The sequence below is a fragment of the Camelus ferus genome, chromosome 12 (genome assembly GCF_009834535.1).
Source record: "Camelus ferus isolate YT-003-E chromosome 12, BCGSAC_Cfer_1.0, whole genome shotgun sequence".
NCBI lineage: Eukaryota > Metazoa > Chordata > Mammalia > Artiodactyla > Camelidae > Camelus > Camelus ferus.
In genome coordinates this window covers 37,007,876-37,025,366 of record NC_045707.1, presented here as the reverse complement: position 1 = coordinate 37,025,366, position 17,491 = coordinate 37,007,876, and the positions used below count along the sequence as shown (strand labels likewise).

Here is a 17,491-nt window from a genome sequence, read left to right as displayed (position 1 = left end):
TGTGTCAGCCTTGATATAAAGCCCAAGGAAAATGCCAGAAGGAAAGACAATAAACCTGTTTAGTAAAAGGGTGGGAAGACCTGATGGATGTGAATTGCTTTGATTCACAAAACTCATCAAGTACCGGTCAATGATCAGCTTTTGAGTAGGTTAAAGGACAGTGGAAATAGCCTCTGTGTTTGTACCTGTGCAGGCTCCTGCTTTCTGGGAACCCAACCTGCCACACCCTGTCTATAAAGCCATGGTCCTGCACCTGCCTCCCACTCTGATGTCGTATCTCAAGAATCTTCCTCTGAGTCCACTTCAGCCACATGGACCTTCTTTTGATGCCTCAGAGTCTTCTCACTTGCGGGTCCCTTAGCCTGTGAAGACTTCTCCCACTCATGCTTCAGAACCAGCTTAAACGGCATGACTTTAGTGATGCTTTTCCTTGACTGCCTTCACCTCTGTCCAAATAAAAATGAATTTCCCCTTTCAATCCCCACTGGTAGTGAAAGTACAGTCCCATTCACTATCCTTCGCTTTTCCTTCATAGTGCTTAGACCAGTTAGGATACTTTGAACAGAACAATCGGTGTTCTTAGAATAGTTATGATGCAGTGAACAGAACACCTGAGTAAAAGTAACTTAAATAATAGAGGTTTGTGAGTCTCGGGTGATACGAGGTTTACAGGCAATGCTAGAGTTGGTACGGTGGCGGCGCGGCTACATGGTTGGGATGAGGGAGGGGGGGCCCATGCCCCTTTCTGAAGTTTCCATCCATGCGAAGGAAGCTCAGTCAGTGTAACTCCTGTACTCTTTCTTCCCCTTTATTCTCTCTGTCCCTGGCAGGGAAGAGTGGTTTATCTCTTTGGTAAATTTGGTCGATCTCCTCTTGGGACTGAACTTGCCACACGCAGCACTTGGTCTCTGCTGTTCTGGCTGTGACCTGTCACTGGGTGCTAAGTCTGCCTAACTTGTGGGGTCAGGCCCATCTGGTTCTTCTACTAAGTTGCATCCTCATACTTAGCATTTATCAGCAACCAAGGTGATATTTTTCCCTTCATCTCTGTCTTCATTATCTTATTTCCTGATTTGTTCAGAACTCAGAGTGGGGAAAAGGGAGCTATTCATCAGGCTTCTTTAGAGACTCCAGCAAATGCTATCAGGAGCCCAGATATGTTCAGTCTGCTTGCTCCACCATAATCAGTATGTCAACAATGTGTCCCCTTAGTGTCACGTGATATCTGCCACAGCCACAATATCACATTCTCACATGACCACATCCCAAGCAGGAAGGATAGGGAAAGGAGCAAAAGAGATTTTCCATTGAAAATATTTCCCAGAAGCTCCTCTGTAGACTGTCCCTTACAGACTAGTGGTCAGAACTGGGTCACATTCCAAACCAGTGGCCTGCAAAGGGAAATGGAAATATCATGACAATTTAGTCCAATTCAACTAAATTATGTTGAGTTACTTGGAACTGGGGATATGGCCTCCTAAACAAAGACAGGTTCCTTTTAGCAAAAGAAAGAAGTGGGTGGTGGTCTCAAAAGGCAGCTACTAGTGTTTGTGGCATTACTGTTCACAATTGGTAGTTGAGTATTTATTAGCTTGATGATTCATGAATGAGCTTACTATCCTTTCCAGCTTAAGTCCCAGGACACAGGATGGATGGCTGAATTGTTCGGTGCTGGGCCCTGAGCACCTACTGTAGAGCCTTCCTCAAAGTAGTGGCTCAATAAATATTCATGGAAACATATGAATAATTACATGCTCAGAGTTACTGGGCACCATAGTGAAAACCAAGAGAAATGTCAAACACACTGCTTGTTTTAAAAGACTTTATGGTGCAGATGAGGCAAGACTCACATATTTAAATCCTTTTCTATCAACATGAGACAAGGTGTCTCCCTTCCTTCTTCCAGATAATACTTATCAAGTTTATAATGTGCAGACACAGTGGTAGGTGCTGGGCAGGGGGGTAAGCAAGACCTGAACCCTCTCTTGGATAGTGAAAGGTTAGTGAAGGAGATGAAGGAGGAAATCACCATGATAAAGAGAAATAGGGAGGCTGCTGGGAGCATAAGAGGGGAAGTTCCACATTTCCTCTTTGCCCTTAAATCCATAGAATCCCAGCCCAGGGCCTGGTACCTCGTAAGCACTCAAATAATAGTGACTATTAATTGTTGCAGGGGAAACACACACACACACACACACACACACACCCCTTCTCACACATTTAAGACAGGCATTGTTGGTTACACTGTACAGATCAGGAAATTGACACTCAGGGAAACTAAATGACCTTCACAAATACTGAGGGACAGAGCCAGGATGAGATCCCCGCTCTGCTGGTGGCTTGTTCCTTGTTTCTGCTCCTCCCTGCCTTCCTGGTGAGGTGACCAGCTGACATCAGATTCTTGGTCTCAGGAATTGCTCTGTGTATGTCATCCTCATTTGACCCTCGAACATCTAGATCCATCTTCTCATATGTACTGAGGAGACCAACATTCATTTCTCTCCTGTCATTCAGCTAGCAACCCAGTGCAAGCAAATGGAAACCGCCAGTGCTGGGAGACCAAGGTCTAAACATGTAAGATTTATTTTTCTCCTTGTCTTTTAATGACGGTATGTCTTTTGTATTTAAGCACTATTTATAATTAGTCACTTCCTAGAAAGTGTGCAAACATCACAGCACAGCTGGGAGCCTGCATAATTTAAACATTATTGCTCATTTAGCTTCACAGTCTGGGTTGTGTGGGTTTTACAAAAGAGCCCTCAAACCCTGGAAGGTGGGGTGGGGATAGTCCTTTATTTTTTAACTGATATCTCTCTCCTAGTGCTCTGCACAGGTTTTTGTATGGATTATCAAAATTTCACATGAAAATGCTAACAATCAAAATATTTAAATACTATTATTACATTAAGCCTTCAAAGAGCCTTGGTTTGCCAATTCCCAGCTATAATTTTCATACTTTAATGGGTATGAGTAACTGTTCTCCAACTTAGGTATACAGGAAATAGCATTTTCTTTATTTCCTTTAAATCACCTTAATTATGATGCTAGATCCTTATCCACCTGAGATGTGGAAAATTTAATCTCAAACCTTATTGAAACGCCTTCATGGTCCAGGGCTTTAACAGAATCTGAAAGGCTGCAGTGGTCAGCTGTCTTATTGTCCAAGCCCAGGGGGACCCTGCCTCTGGGCCAGTCATAGGGTTGGAGTTTCTTTCCTGATGAGCTCAGGGTCCTCCTCCCTCAGGCACACCAAATGGCCCTCCTCTCTGAAGCGCTTACATCTTCTAAACTCAGCCACAGAGCAGTGCGTGGGGCTGAGCTGCATGAAGAATCCATGTCAGTGGTCTCTGCCCTGGCTGCTCAAGTCAAAGTCTCTCTATCCTCCCTTCAAAGTCTCTCTATACTCCCTTCTCTTTTGGGGGAGACAAACCTTTTCTCTTCATATGGCTGAAGCTGGAACAAAAGATGGGAAAAGTCCCCTGCTCCAGGTTGCTTCCACTCTTCTGCCCTGTAAGCAGGCAAAGTCCACCAGCTTCCTGCTATAACTGCAGGGAGGGAAAGATTTAGGAAGAACCAACACAAATAAATCTCTTAATCTATTACCCTGCCACATTAGTTAATCCTCATTAAGCAGTCGTTTTACATTTTTCAGCCCAGAGAGATTAACTTACTAAGAATATCCTATATATTTATTCAAACAATATTTATTTAGCATCTCTTATGTGCACTTCAGTGTGCTGGCTACTGCAGACACAGCTATGGCATTATTGTTACCAATTCTTCACCTATCCCTGTGCCTGCGCCCTGTACTGTGTGACTTTGCATTTGCCCCTACTAGAGGCAGAGTAGATTTTCTTACATTACTGAGGTCAGGGTTGGCCGTGTGGCTTACTTTAGCCTGTGGGGTGTGGACAGAAGTGACTGTAAGCCAGTTCCAAGACTAGGTCTTAAGAGCCTTGGTTTGCTTTCACTGCCTTTCCCACTTCCATCACTGCCATGAGAAAAACATGCCAGTGGTTCTAAAGAATAAAAAGTACTGTCAGTTTGGAGTTAATTAAGTTCAGTGAAGACCAGCTTCGAAGAGTCAAACCTCAGTCAAGCCATGGATGTATAAGTGAGAATAAATAACTTTTGTAAGTTACTGAGTTAGGGCATTATTTATTATGCAACATTAGCTGATTGATACAAGTGGTGAATGAAAAAGACATGATGGCTGCCCTCATGGAGTTTATAGTCTAGAGGGAAGGCAGACATTAAACCAATTATTATTAAACAAGCAATTTTAAAAATTATAATTGTAATGAGTGTCATGAAGGAAGTATGTGAGAATACACAGTGCTGGAAGAGAATGTACAAGAACATCTAGCCAAGTTTTTTTTTTTCCAAGGGGGAAGGTAGTTCCAGAAAGAGTAATACTGAGATTTCCTATCTGTAGCTAACTATTATACTCTCAAATTCCCTCAAATAGTTAACCTTGTTGCATTTTTGAGGACCTTGTAAGCCACTTTAACCCTGAGAAATGAAACAACCAAAATACATGAATAGTTACTAATGATGTGCACACATCTACAGTGGGGCTCTGGAGCACTCAGGTTGTAGGGGGTTTGATGTGCTCTCTAGCTACTGGGGGCAGAGGAAGCAATACACAATCTCACCAACCATGTGAAGTGGCATCCCAGTAGTGTCAGAAGTCCCCAGGTAAGCCTTGATGGATAGGTAAGGTGCACGTCATTGGTAGCCTACTTCTTTTCTTTCCTTTTTCTATCCTAGGAGAAAGCAGGTTGTGCAGCCAAAGATTTAAGAATTAAGAGCCTGTTTAGGCAAAGTCCCATGGGGGTATGCAAATAAAACATTCTTCAGATGCATTTGGTCTCATGGGAGTGAGTATGTCAAATTCATTAATGCCTGCGGTACAAGGTGGAATAGGAGATGCAAAAAGAACTAGGTAGAGCAGTGAAGAAAAGTGGACTCCAGTGCCCGGCCAGCCTAGGTTTGAGGCACAGCTCTGCCACGTTAGTGTTATGTGACCTTAGAAAAATGATGTAACTTCCCTGAGTCTCATTTTTCTCATCTAGGAAATGGGAATGACCTATGGTGGAGGCTGCTAGAGCTTACCATTACCTGGTTCTTCTCTTCCTGGGCACACGGTCTGACTATACTTACAGTTAGGTATGGCTATATGATTGAGCTCTGATCCATAGAATGTAAGTAGAGATGCTGTGAGTGCTTCTAGGCCTACTTGGTAAAACTCTCCCATGTGTAATCCTTGTTCTCTTTCCCCATCTTGTAGCTGAATAGAAAGAGTCCTGACACCGTAGAGGAGGGTCCAGCCACAAGGTGAAAGGATCCTGGGTCCCCAGATGACAGCACAGAGCAGAGCTCCCCATCTTAACCCAAATCACCTAACCATTGTGAGTTGAGCAAGACATAAACTTTCATTGTGTTCAACCACTGGAATTTTGGGGTTATTGCCATTAACTTATCGTGATTAATACATTGATCTACTTCACAGGATTTTTATGAGAGAGCTTGTGAAATGCCTCACTTAGGTGCCCAATACATGGTCCTTGTTACCATCAAGATTATTGGTAAGTCCTATAAGAATGGTGCTAAATGAAGATCTGGGGCTTTGGGGAAGCATGGTGGTTTCCAGTCTGGCCCTCAATTCCTTGAGTCTGAGCCCTGCCACACCACTGAGATTATCTAAAGTTTGAAAACCTGGGGGATCTGGCCTTGGTGTTTTCTGCTACCTGCCCAGAGGCCAGCAGAGTGATTACTCAGTGCAGGAGGCAGAGGAAATGAGAACAGCCTCAGAAATAGATGTAGTCAGAGAAAAGCAATGCCGTTGTCTCCAGAATACAGGCAAGCAGAAGCTCTTCTTCCCAGAAAGCTCTTCTCTGTTTTCCCTGAAAATGATTGATGCTGGAAATGGGAAGCCTAGACACGGCAAAGCCACAAAGTGCTTTTCGAATCAACCTCGGAGCCAGCCTTAAATGCGTTGTAGGATTGCTCTAATTCTTGGGGAGCCAATTGTCTTTGACTGAGTATAAGTCTGATATCTAGTAAGTCAATTAACTAGCATTTCTCACTTATACAGAATACAGTAGTCTACAACCTAGCATGCACAAACTGGCAGCCCAGCTTTTAAAAACTGAGCTAGTTGCCAACTTTTAAAAACTGGAAGACTTCACATAAACTTTCATGTTTCTAGTAGCTCTCTAACAGTCAAATGACCTGGAGATGCTGGCCCCACACTTCCAACTGGTGACAACTAGCTGGTGCTGAGTAGAAGCCGCACCTGTAAGAGGTGGCAGACACTGCAGCATTTGCCATGGTACTTACCCAACCCTGTTTTACTATTTACGTTACTTACTTGGCCTTGATAGTCTCCTGAGTTTGCAACCTCTAGGTCAACTCTTATGATCAACATGACTTTACTATATAGTATAATTGTTGGTGATTATGCCTTATTTTTATGCCAATGGTATTTTAAATGTATTTGCTTATTTGTTCAAGAAATGCCAATTGGACAATCGCTATGTGCAGTGTACGATGCCGAGTATTGTGGCACTACAGAGATGCGCTGTATTCTCAAGAAGTCCTAGTCCAGTGTCAGGGATATAGTATGTACAAAAACTATACTAAAAGGTACAAAAGTTTCCATTTCTAGGGAAGGAAGAAGGGAAGATTTATTCCTCCTGAGATGATAAAATAAGGCTTCGTAGGGGAGGAAGTATTTATGCTGGGCTTTGAAGATTTGGTCTGATTTAGGTGTGTAAAAATTGCGGGGATGGACAGCTAGGAAGGGGAACTGTGTGAGCCAAGGCCTAAAGGTGTTCCTCAGTATGTACAAGGAGTAAAGAATAATTAAGTTTGATGGGAGCATAGGAGTCCTCAATGAGCATGGTGGGAAATAACATTGAAAAGCTGAATGAGACCAAAGCATGAAGGTCTTTGAGGCAATCTAGAAGGTTTAAACTATTTCTGTGGACAACGAGGACCCATTGAGAGATTTTGAGTAAGAGAAAGTCAGGCTCAGAACTGTGATTCAGAGAGAAGAATCCAGAAATAATATGGAATGTAGATTAGTAAAGAGAAAGACCAGAGATTATTGCAATTTTCTAAATTAAAAAAATAAATAAATAAAGGTATCAAACCAAGGTCATAGCCATCCAAACAAGACAATGGAAGTGAGAGATGTTACATATGTAAAGCCTTCGGGTTTTTATAAACAGTGAGACCAAGAAACAAGTAGAACTGGATCCTTCTGAGAGGTGAAGGCCTAAGTGGAGTTGGGAAGAAGTGTGGCCGGCAAGGAAGGAGGGGGAAAGCATGGCTGGGAGGAGATATGATTTTGGAATAGGGGGACTTGAGCACACTTGGATTCTAAGGAGGATGCAGGGAAAGGCAGGGTGTTAAGAGACAAGAGAAAGGAATCAATGAAGCAGAGCCTTTGAGGAAGCAGGAGAGGGAACTACCTTCAGATGCTGCCTGACAGAGAGGCTGATCCTTATTCGAATCAGCCACTGTTGGCCTCGGGACCATGTCTAACAGGTAGGATACCTTGACCATTTACATCTGCCAAGTGGTGCACTCCTGGGTGATGCCTCTTTGTGCTGCATAGATGATGCCAGCCTGGGAGGCTACCTCTGGGCCACTGGTAACAATAGTCTGACAGTTTCTTGGGTTCTGGTGATCCTTTCCAATTCATCACCTGAAAAGTTATTTCCAGCTAAAGCCTAGTATGCCCCATGGAACATGTTACATTCTCTGGTTCTTTCCTCCAGTAGATGCAACTTATTAAACACAGCAGATTGTCAACACGAGACTCACAGATAAAAGTTCTTATATCTGTTCCCCAGGTCATGCTTTCCAAGATGCTTCTATTTCCTTTTCACTTTTATTTTCTATTCCCCATACTTAAGTATGTTAATGATTACGACTAAAAGTTGCAGAGAGAGTATTTAACATCTACAAAGTCTTTCCTCATTTGATTCTTCTAACAACCTTATCAGGTGGGTATGATCATTAGACCCATCCTACAGATAAGGAAACTGAGGCTCAGAGAAGTGAAATATCTTGTGCAGTCATTGACAGGTAATAAACAGCAGAGATGGGATATGAATCCAAGATCCCAAGACTCCAGAGTTCATGTTGGAAGGAGTTAAACCATCCAGACACTCCATCTGAACTATTGATTTCGAGGTTTCAGGAGATTAGATTTAAGCAGTTTGAGTTTGGGGTGCATATCAGTTATTTCTTGCCACCATAATGCTGTGCAACAAACAACCACAAAAGGTCAATGACATGTAATAATAAACATTTATTAGCTCACAAGTCTGCACAGCCTGACTGTTCTGGGCTGGGCTGATCTTGGCTGTGCTCACTTGTGTGCTTATGATCAGTTGTGTTTTGGCTAATCAGCCCTGCTATGCTCACTGTATGGGAATTGGCTGGCTGATGGCTGATCTAGAATGGTCTTGAAGGAGATGACTGGGTGCCAGCTCTGGTCCATGTCTTTCTCCTTCCAGTGAGGCCAGACATGTTTTAAGGTGATAACAGAGGAAGTAGAAACATTGCAAGTGCTGTTTCACATCTCTACTTAAGTTCCATTTGCTAATAGTCCTTTCAGAGTAAGTCATGTGTCCAGCCCAGATTCTAGGAGAATCTTTATTGAGAGGAATTGGACAGTCACATGGCAAAGTACATGGATATAAAGAGGGGTAAAGAATCGAGGTTATTAATGCAATCAGCCTACCATGAGATGAAAGTCCAAAGTGAGACTTTCTCATTTCTACAGATTTACTATACCATCAAAATACAGTTAGAAAGCAAAGCATTTCAAATTCAGTGGCTTCCTGTGATACCAAGAGTAAAACCTAAGTTCCTTCTCATGACTACAAGACTCTCCATTAGCTGCTCCAACAACTTCTCCAAACTCAACTCCAATCACTCTCTCCAGGCTCCCTGCGATCCCAGCCATACTGGCCTCCTTAGTTCTTCAAACAGGCCCAACTTTCCTGTCTCAGGGCTTGGCGCGTGCTGTTCCCTTTACCTGGAAAACTTCCCTGCCCCACTCCTCACCTTTTGGTTGGTTGCCTCCTCTGCATCCTTTAGGACTAGGCTGAAATGTCACCTCCTCAGAAGGGCCTCCCTGCCCTCCTGACCCCAAGTTTTAGCCTCTATCTCAGCTTCCTATGTGGATTCCTACTTAACCCTCATCACCCTTTGCAGTAATATTTTTTACTTGTTGGCCTGTCTTTTGGTCTGCCTTCGCCACTGGAGTGCAAGGTCCAGGAAGACAGGAACCACATCTGTCATGTTCACCAGCATCCCAGTGCCTGGCACAGTGCTTGACACAGAGTGGACACTCAGCATACACTGGAATGAGTGAATGAATATCTGGGATAGAGTGTTTTCTTCCAGACAAACTCGCAAAAATAGAGACCAAGCTCTCTGGACTTGGAATTCAAGGTCTTCCATCCTCAGACACTCCCCATGACCTTAGAATTTTGAGATGCTTGACTTATCAGGGAGAGCAATATTAGAGTGTCTTTCCTCTTATATGGTTGGGGGTGGGTGGTAGGGGTAGAGCAGGACCAGGGGAGCCACCCCTAACCCTTGGCCATGAGCAGGTGGGGAAGCTATGGAATCTATGATGGGGAGGGGTAAGAGCAATAGAGATGGATGCAGGGAATTGGGGCTCTAGCCCTACTCTGACATTTTCCTGCCACGTGTCCTTGGGCAAGTCCCTGGGAACCTGTGTGCCTCAATTTCCTCATCTGGAAAAAGGGGATAGGAATCTCCAGCTTGCAGGATAGATGTGGGGGTGAAATGCACATGACAGAAGCACATCTCTCTGAGGATCAAGTGCAGGGCCAGTTCAGTAGGGATGGGGTCTCCGTCATTTCCTCTTTCCCAAGCAGGTTCCAAGTGCTTCCCTTCCTACTCATGTCTCACTTGGACCGTGCATCCCTCTGGCCTATTCCTAGCAGCACTTCCAGACACTCTGTCAGAGAAGGGGGCTGTACCTACTGCAGAAATTGTTTCTAAACAAGTCTAGGGTGTTACTCAGCATCAGACCTAAGCCCATGGTCAGACGGGGAGAGGGTGCGAATGTTGGCAAACACTGGTGAACGAGGCCTTCAAAGTCACCTGGCTCGCCACTCCGTGTTCACCAACCTGGTGTGGGAAAGAGGGTTAAATGCACTGAGCACCCACCAGGGCTCAGGCCTCTGCTAGACACTATCACCCATTTCCTCACAACACTTATTTTAACATCATCCCCATTTTACAGACCAAGAAACTGAGGCTCAGGGACATCAAGTGTCTTAGTCAGTGCCCAACTTTGATACAAATGAACTACCAAAAATGTGTAAGTTAAACGTTCTAAGAGATGAAGTGGGGAGGCTTCTTCCCATGTGCAAAACACAGTGGAATTTCTATGTATGCATCATCTTTGATAACGTGACTCCCATACTTTGTCCATGTTCTTTCATCTTATTCCTTTCCTTCACAGATGTATGTAGTTGGCCAGCTTACTTCAGTAAGTGTCAACATGAGGCTGAAAATCTACTCTTTTGCCTGCTCTGTGTTCTCCCTCTTGGCTCTTAACATTGTGTTGCAATTCTGAGAGCTATATTTCTTAGGACTAATATCAATGTTATCAATTTCTATTTTCCACTCATTTTTATAGAACAGTGAAGGCAAAATGCAATAAAATTGCTAACATTAAGTGCTTTACTATTCTGAGCAATACCCATTAAAAGATGTGTAGTGCATTCACAATCACATCTGCTGTATTATCGAGTATTTCCCTGAAAAGAGAGGAATCCTGGTTTGATTAGGCATGGATGAGAACTCCTCCACTTAGAAATTGACATGTCTGATGCCTACAGGAATTTTCCACAGGCAGCGTTCTGCCTTCCTACATTTCAAGGCACTCCGTACCAGTGCCAGGCCCCACAGGACACTTCCTGAGCACTGTGTCATCTTTATCCCTGCACCTTCAGGTTACGACGATGGATGATGGATGGTGGGTGGCAGCAGTGCTCTGGAAGCCATTCCCAAACTAGGTGGCAGGCAGTAGCCTAATCACACAGACATCTGACTGAGAACCACAAAAACATCCCCTTAGATTCAAACTACAGGGTTCCTCTCAGGCTAGACCCCCAAAATGCCCATGACCATTTCAATGCCTCTTGCATAAGGGAGAGTAGGAGGGAGTGGAGGTATTGTTAAAATATCTTCCTTATGCAAATTAAATATATCTGTCTATCTATATATCCATCTCTATATCTGTACATATCTCATTATGCAGTTCCACTGCGAGGGTTGCACCTAGGGCCTTAGAAGAAGCATGTACAAATGACTCTATGTAGCAGAAGCTTCAATAACTTCATGATAATCTGCTTGTGCTGTCACAACTGAACTGGAGTCATCTGGACTCTGTCTGTCATCAGAACTGGGCATTGTTGTAGCAGGGTGGTGGAAGTGATGGGAGTGCTAGTAGGAGAAGCAAGTGAGTGATGCCATAGTGCAGAGGTCAGCAAACTGGCCCCTGAGCCAAGACACGCCTGCTGCCTGTCATTGCAAATAAGGTTTTACTTGGACACAGCTACACTCATCGCCGTGGTGGGTTTTGCACTGTGATGGCAGAGTGGAGTCATTTCAACAAGACTGGTCCACAGAGCTGAAAATACTTACTATCTGGCCTTTTATGTAAGAAGTTTGGGGAAAATTGTGAACATCTTGAAGAAGGAGAAAATGAGGCAAGAAAAAGCTAGCACTAGATTCAAACTACTGGGATTTGATTCTGGCTCCATCATCTCATTACTGTGTGCTTTTGGGCAGGTTCTCAACTTTTCTGAGCCTCAATTTCCTCATATGTAAAAGGGGATAATAGTTCTTCAGTCAGTAGTTTTCCACGAGGATTAAATGAATCCCTATATATGAAGTGCTGGTACAGTGCCTGACGTAAAGCCAGGGCTCAATATATTATTGACTGTTATTAGCTGATATCTACAAAGATAACCAGTTTTTGTTGTCAGGTCAGGTAGAAGGATTTTATGTGTGCCATGAAGGTTCAACACCAGTGCTTCTTCCTTTGCAAGATTCTCACTGCTGTATTCCATGGTGATACAGTGGGGACAGCCCAGAGCAGTTTTGATGTGGTTTAAATACCATCCTGTTGTCTCTCAACCGATTCTCTGCTCCATATCACAACCAAAGTCTAGACCCTTTTCCTCTTCTTTAGGACCCTCACCTTTTCCTCAGATGCCAGTGAATTCTCCAACTCAATCATTCATTCACCTCATCTTAGAAGAATTTCTGGATTTTCCAAGGAAGCATCAGATGTACAGACCAATTTACTCTGAGCTACTATTTCTTTTCTCATCCCAGATCAATCGTCTTCATCTAAGGTATAATGGAGAATGGGGTTGGCAGATGAAACCTTTTCAGAAAGAAATCTGTATCAGTTAAAATACTTTGGCTACAGATATGAAAAGTCTATGTATATATGTAACTGAATCACTATGCTGTACACTAGAAATTAACACAACATTATAAACCAACTATACTTCAATTAAAATAATTTTGGCTGCAAGTAAAAGAAAGCCCAACTAAATATGGCTTAAGGAATAAAATACATTTATTAGTTTGTTAGCTCTAATAACCCTAAATCCAGAGATAGGGCAGTTCCAGAGTTAGGTACTCAACTAGCTCAGAAACATCAACAAGGGTGTGTTCCCTCCAATGTGTTGGCTCTTCCTCTTAGACTGGCCCCCCTTCATGGTCCCAGGATGGCTGCCCCAGCTCCAGCCATTACATGTTGATGGCAACATCAAGAGCAGAGGCAGATTTCCATGAAGCTAATGAAACTTAAGCTTCAGGGTCCCTCACTTTCACAGGCCTCTTCAAGACCTAGCAATATACTCAAATAGCCATATACTTTGGCAAAATTTTCCAAAATAAGATGCATATATATATTCTTAAAGAAGCTGCTTGAAATTATGTAAGCTTTATGCCCCACAAAATTTGGACCCATCCCTGGTCCTAAAAAAAAATTGTCCTACTCTAGGTCCTTTTTCTAAGAACAAAGAAAAGCTTCCTGGAAGCCTCCCCCCTACCCCAGACTTCCCTTTGCATCACATTGGCCAAAATTGTATCACGTGCTCATGCTTTAGTTATTTGGTGTGTTAGTCCAGGTTATCTAAGAAGTAGATGCTGAGATGGGGTTAAACAAGCTCTCCTAATTTGTTAGAGGAAATGCCTTGAGAGAAAATGGGGAGGGAGCCAAAGAGACTGGGAGGCCTGAGCCTCCAACGGCAATGCTGGTCTGACTCTGAGTGAAGACAAGAGAGAAGGAAGGAAGGTTGGGTGAGAGTATCTTATCCTACGGTGCAGCCTAAGGAAAGTTCGGCAAAACTTTCAGGGATCACTCAAGGTTAAGTGACCTGTGTCTCCCAGGAACAAGCCTGCCTTAGTACCCCTGCCACACACAGTTATTGGCTGGGAGCAGCCCACGTGAAACGTGAGTTATCACCAAATCAGTGATGGATTTTCAAACACAGCAGATGGGCTCATGTCCAATTACACTCCCTGCATTAGGGAATCGAAGAGGTACATCCTCATGGCCACCACATTACCAAGGAAAACAAGCACCCCACAGCTGGCATAGACCAAGAAAGATTCATCCCTGGGTCAGGGAAGGGCCTGGTCTGCACAGGGACTTGGCCATTCAGAGCAGGGAGAACAAACTAGGGGATTCCTCTTAGTGGAAGGAAGGGAGGAAGGGTGATAGGGAGGCAACAAGAGTGTCTGCCAACCTCCTCCCCCCACTGCACCCCTCAACAAACCTCTTGTACAATAGACGGCCATTGAGCATGTCCCTCTCAGACCCATTCAGACACAGCTGCTCTTTATTAGGAGTCTTCCCTGACCTCAGTGCTAGCTGAATGTATGCAGTAGAAGGGAGGAAAATAGCTTTCCATCTTTACTATCCAAATCTCAATGTTTGTAATGAACCCATTCTATCATGAAGTCAACAAAAAAGCCCTGGTCCCAGGGCTTCTGCTCTGCAGATCACCTGAGTTTAGTGCTGGGCTGCTTTTGTTTTTGATTTTTGTGGGGGTGTGAGCGTGGGTGTCCTGCGTCTATTCTCATTTGGCTAATTGCATATTGCCTATTAAAAATCTCCCCCACTGTTTCAATTAGATAAAGAGTTCTTCATGTTCTGCTTGGCAAATCCGGTTGCAAAGCACTTGGTGTCCTCCCCTTTGGAGGGGAGGTGGGCATCGTTAATTATGCATGAGGTGTGGTGGGTTGAGTAAATCATTTGAGTAACCTTGTCATACTCTTGTCGATGATTTGGAAATGCTGGACATACTTCCTGTGGCACAAGCCTGGATTATTGCGGTTGTCTCCTAACTGTTCTTCCCACTTTCACTCTTGCCCCTCCTCTCTATTTTCTCTTCTCTACTCAATACCCAGAGCAATCCTGTAAAGATGCAGTTCAGATCATGTCACTCCTGTGCTCAGATTCTTCCAACCAACCCAGTTACTTCTAGTAAAAGCCAAAGTACTAATGCTGATCTACAAGTCCCTGCTTTAGAGGTCAGAGAAGTATGGCTCTCCAGGCAGATCCAGCTGCCTGCTGCCTGCCGCCTGCCCTTGTAAATCAAGTTTTGGCACCCAGCCACGCCCACTTGTTTACATAGCTGCTTCCTCCTGGAGTTGAGGAGCCACGGCAAGACCATGCAGCTTGCAAAGGCTAAATTCAAACGATCCTTTTACCGGAAAGGCTCACCAACCCCTGCCCTGTATGGTCCCCTCATCCACACTCCCCGCTCTCACCATTCAGACTCCTGTCCTCCCGCTCGGCTCCTTGCTCACTTTGCTCCAACTACATGCTGGGCTCTATTCCTCTAACTCAGGACACATCCTTCCACCTCAACCTTGAAAGGCTGGTCCATTTGTGGGAATATTCTTCCCCTCCGTACCCTCATGACTTGTTCCCTCACTGCTCTCGGGTCTTGATTAGATACTCATCTCCTCACCAGAGACTCCTCCAGGCACCCCATTTAAATTGCAACCCTCCCCCTCCTGACAGCCTCTATTTCTTCCATGGTTTACTTTTCTCCTCAGAACTTTGCACTGACAATACATATTTTACTGCTTGTCTTGTTGATATCCTTGACCACAAAAGTAAGCTCCTTGGAGACAAATGTTTTTTTCTTTTTTTGGTGTGCTCTGTCTTGAGGGCTCAGAATCATGCCTTGCACATAGTAGGTACTCATTAAATGTTTGTCAAATGGATAAAGAGATCATCAAAGGCTCATAATTCTGCTGCCAAAGAGAGGACCCAAACAATGGCAGCTTATTCAGGCCGTAGGAGGGCTTCTCAATGCGATCAGGGCCCCTTGGCTCCTCCGGCTCTCCCCCCTGCCATATTTGGGAGGTGGGTTTCTTTTCTCTGTGGTGTTCTCTTTAAAAAAAATTTTTTTTTTAATTAAAAAAGTTTTATTGAAGTATAGTCAGTTTACAATGTTGTGTCAATTTCTGGTGTACCATATAATGCCCCAGCCATACATGTACATACATACATTCCTTTTCCTATCCTTTTTCATTATAGGTTACTACAAGATATTGACTATAGTTCCCTGTGCTATACAGTATAAACTAGTTGTTTATCTATTTTATGTATAATAGTTAGTATCTGCAAGTCTCAAACTCCCAATTTATCCCTTCCCACCTCCTTTCCTCCTGGTAGTCATAAATTTGTTTACTATATCTGTGAGTCTGTTTCTGTTTTATAGATAAGTTCATTAGTGTCTTCTTTTTGCCTTTTTTTCCCTTCAGATTCCACATATAACTGATATCATATGGTATTTGTCTTTTTCTTTCTGGCTTACTTCACTAAGAATGACTCTTCCATGATCCCAGAATCTGGAAAAGGAAAAGAATTGAGGCTAATAGCAGCAAGCCAATATAACAGGGCTTAAAGCTTCTTTCTGATGTAACATACGCTACTTTCCTTCACATCTAACTTACCAAAGCAAGGCACTTGACCAGGCCTAATTTTTTTTTCCTACAGGATGGGGAAATGTAATTCTACACAGCACCCAGGATGAGGAATTTTTATATTTGTGATGAATTTTGATGACTCTGCAAGTTCCAATAGCGCTTCTACCATGAATACTTGAGCATGAGTTCTGTGTTTTATGTGACTCATTCAAAGTTCAAAATCCTGGTGGGAGCTTCCCAGGCCAAGGTAAGGTCATGTTCAGTGCTCCATCGAGAAGGCACATGAGGGAGGGCACGTGCTAGTTAGTCTGAAGGCCACAGCATGACAGAATCATTCCCCATATTTTTCAGTTGGAATCTGTAGTGTTGTTCAATTAAGTCTCTTTCTTCTAGGATGATGCATTTTCAAAGGGACTCCTCAGATTTAAGCTAAACTCTGAGCTCTTCAAGGAGGCAGTGCTAGGTACTCAAAACATGTTTTTTTTTTTAAAAGAATAAATTTTAAAAGGAATTGTCTTATATATTCTTATGCCTTGGGACCTAGCACTGAATACATATTAGTTTTGCATGTTTCCTGAAGTATTTTTCTAAGTTAAAAGGTATTACTTAAAACAACTTAGGAGGGCAAATAAGTATGGGAAATGCTGGGTTCTTTCAGTTGTTCTTTGTAGTAGGCAGCCTCTGAGCTGGTCAGTGCCCCCATCCCCCAGTAATCACTTCCTTGTGTAAGCCCTTCCTCTTGGACATGGATTGGATTTATTGACTCACATCTAACAAACAGAATATGATTGAAGTGATAGATGTCAATTCTGATGTTAAGTTATAAAAAGACTGTGACTTCTATCCTGGGTAACTTCTCTTAATCTTTTGCTCAGAGAGATGCCAGTAGTCATGTTGTGAGCTGCCCATGTGCAAAGAATTGATGCTTGCAGCCAATAGCCAGTGAGGACCTGCAGGCTTCCAATAGCTATAACTGCTCTTGAGAGTAGGTCCTCCCCAGATGAAGCTTGAGATGACTGCTGTGCACCTTGACTGCAGCCTGGGAGCCCCTGAGCTGAGGACCCATCTAAATTGTGCCTGGATTCCTAACCCACAGCTGTGAGATAATAACTGTTTGTTGTTTTAAACCACTAAGTTTTGGGGATAATTTTTTATCAGCAATACATAAAGAATTCAATTAATATCTATCAGAAATATGTAAAGCTCTTGGGACACATTAATGAGCACAACAGACCTGACTTCTGCCCTTATGGAGTTTAAATTAATTTAAACGTGTTTCTGTGCTGCGGGAGTAGACAGATCGTTTACTATGCAAATGTGCATCATTAGTCTCTACGAGGGGGAGGATGGGCTTCTAACTTTTAAACTCTCTTTTAAACTTTTTTGTTGTTGTTATTCTGCATTTCATGGGGCTAATGTTTTATGGAATACACATTGGAAAATTCTCCATTAGCTAAAATGAGTA

At 43.4% G+C, this 17,491-nt stretch overlaps 1 protein-coding gene across 8 annotated transcripts in view; it reads left to right on the top strand.

The window, feature by feature from the left end:
- The window catches only part of BTBD11 (BTB domain containing 11), a 445,015-nt gene that overhangs the window by 120,562 nt on the left and 306,962 nt on the right, over positions 1 to 17,491 (top strand). The window contains exons 2-6 of one of the 8 annotated variants that reach the window (XM_032493395.1): positions 2,515 to 2,574; positions 5,291 to 5,411; positions 5,513 to 5,588; positions 12,257 to 12,422; positions 16,097 to 16,273. The exons of 3 other annotated variants lie outside the window; for them this stretch is intronic. Coding sequence is in view for 2 of the 5 variants with exons in the window: in XM_032493390.1 (XP_032349281.1) it covers positions 5,361 to 5,411; positions 5,513 to 5,588 (127 nt within the window). In the remaining 3 variants the exon portion in view is untranslated. The remainder of the gene's footprint in view (positions 1 to 2,514; positions 2,575 to 5,290; positions 5,412 to 5,512; positions 5,589 to 12,256; positions 12,423 to 16,096; positions 16,274 to 17,491) is intronic. 4 more of the 8 variants (XM_032493394.1, XM_032493390.1, XM_032493391.1 and 1 more) reach the window with 4 other exon arrangements.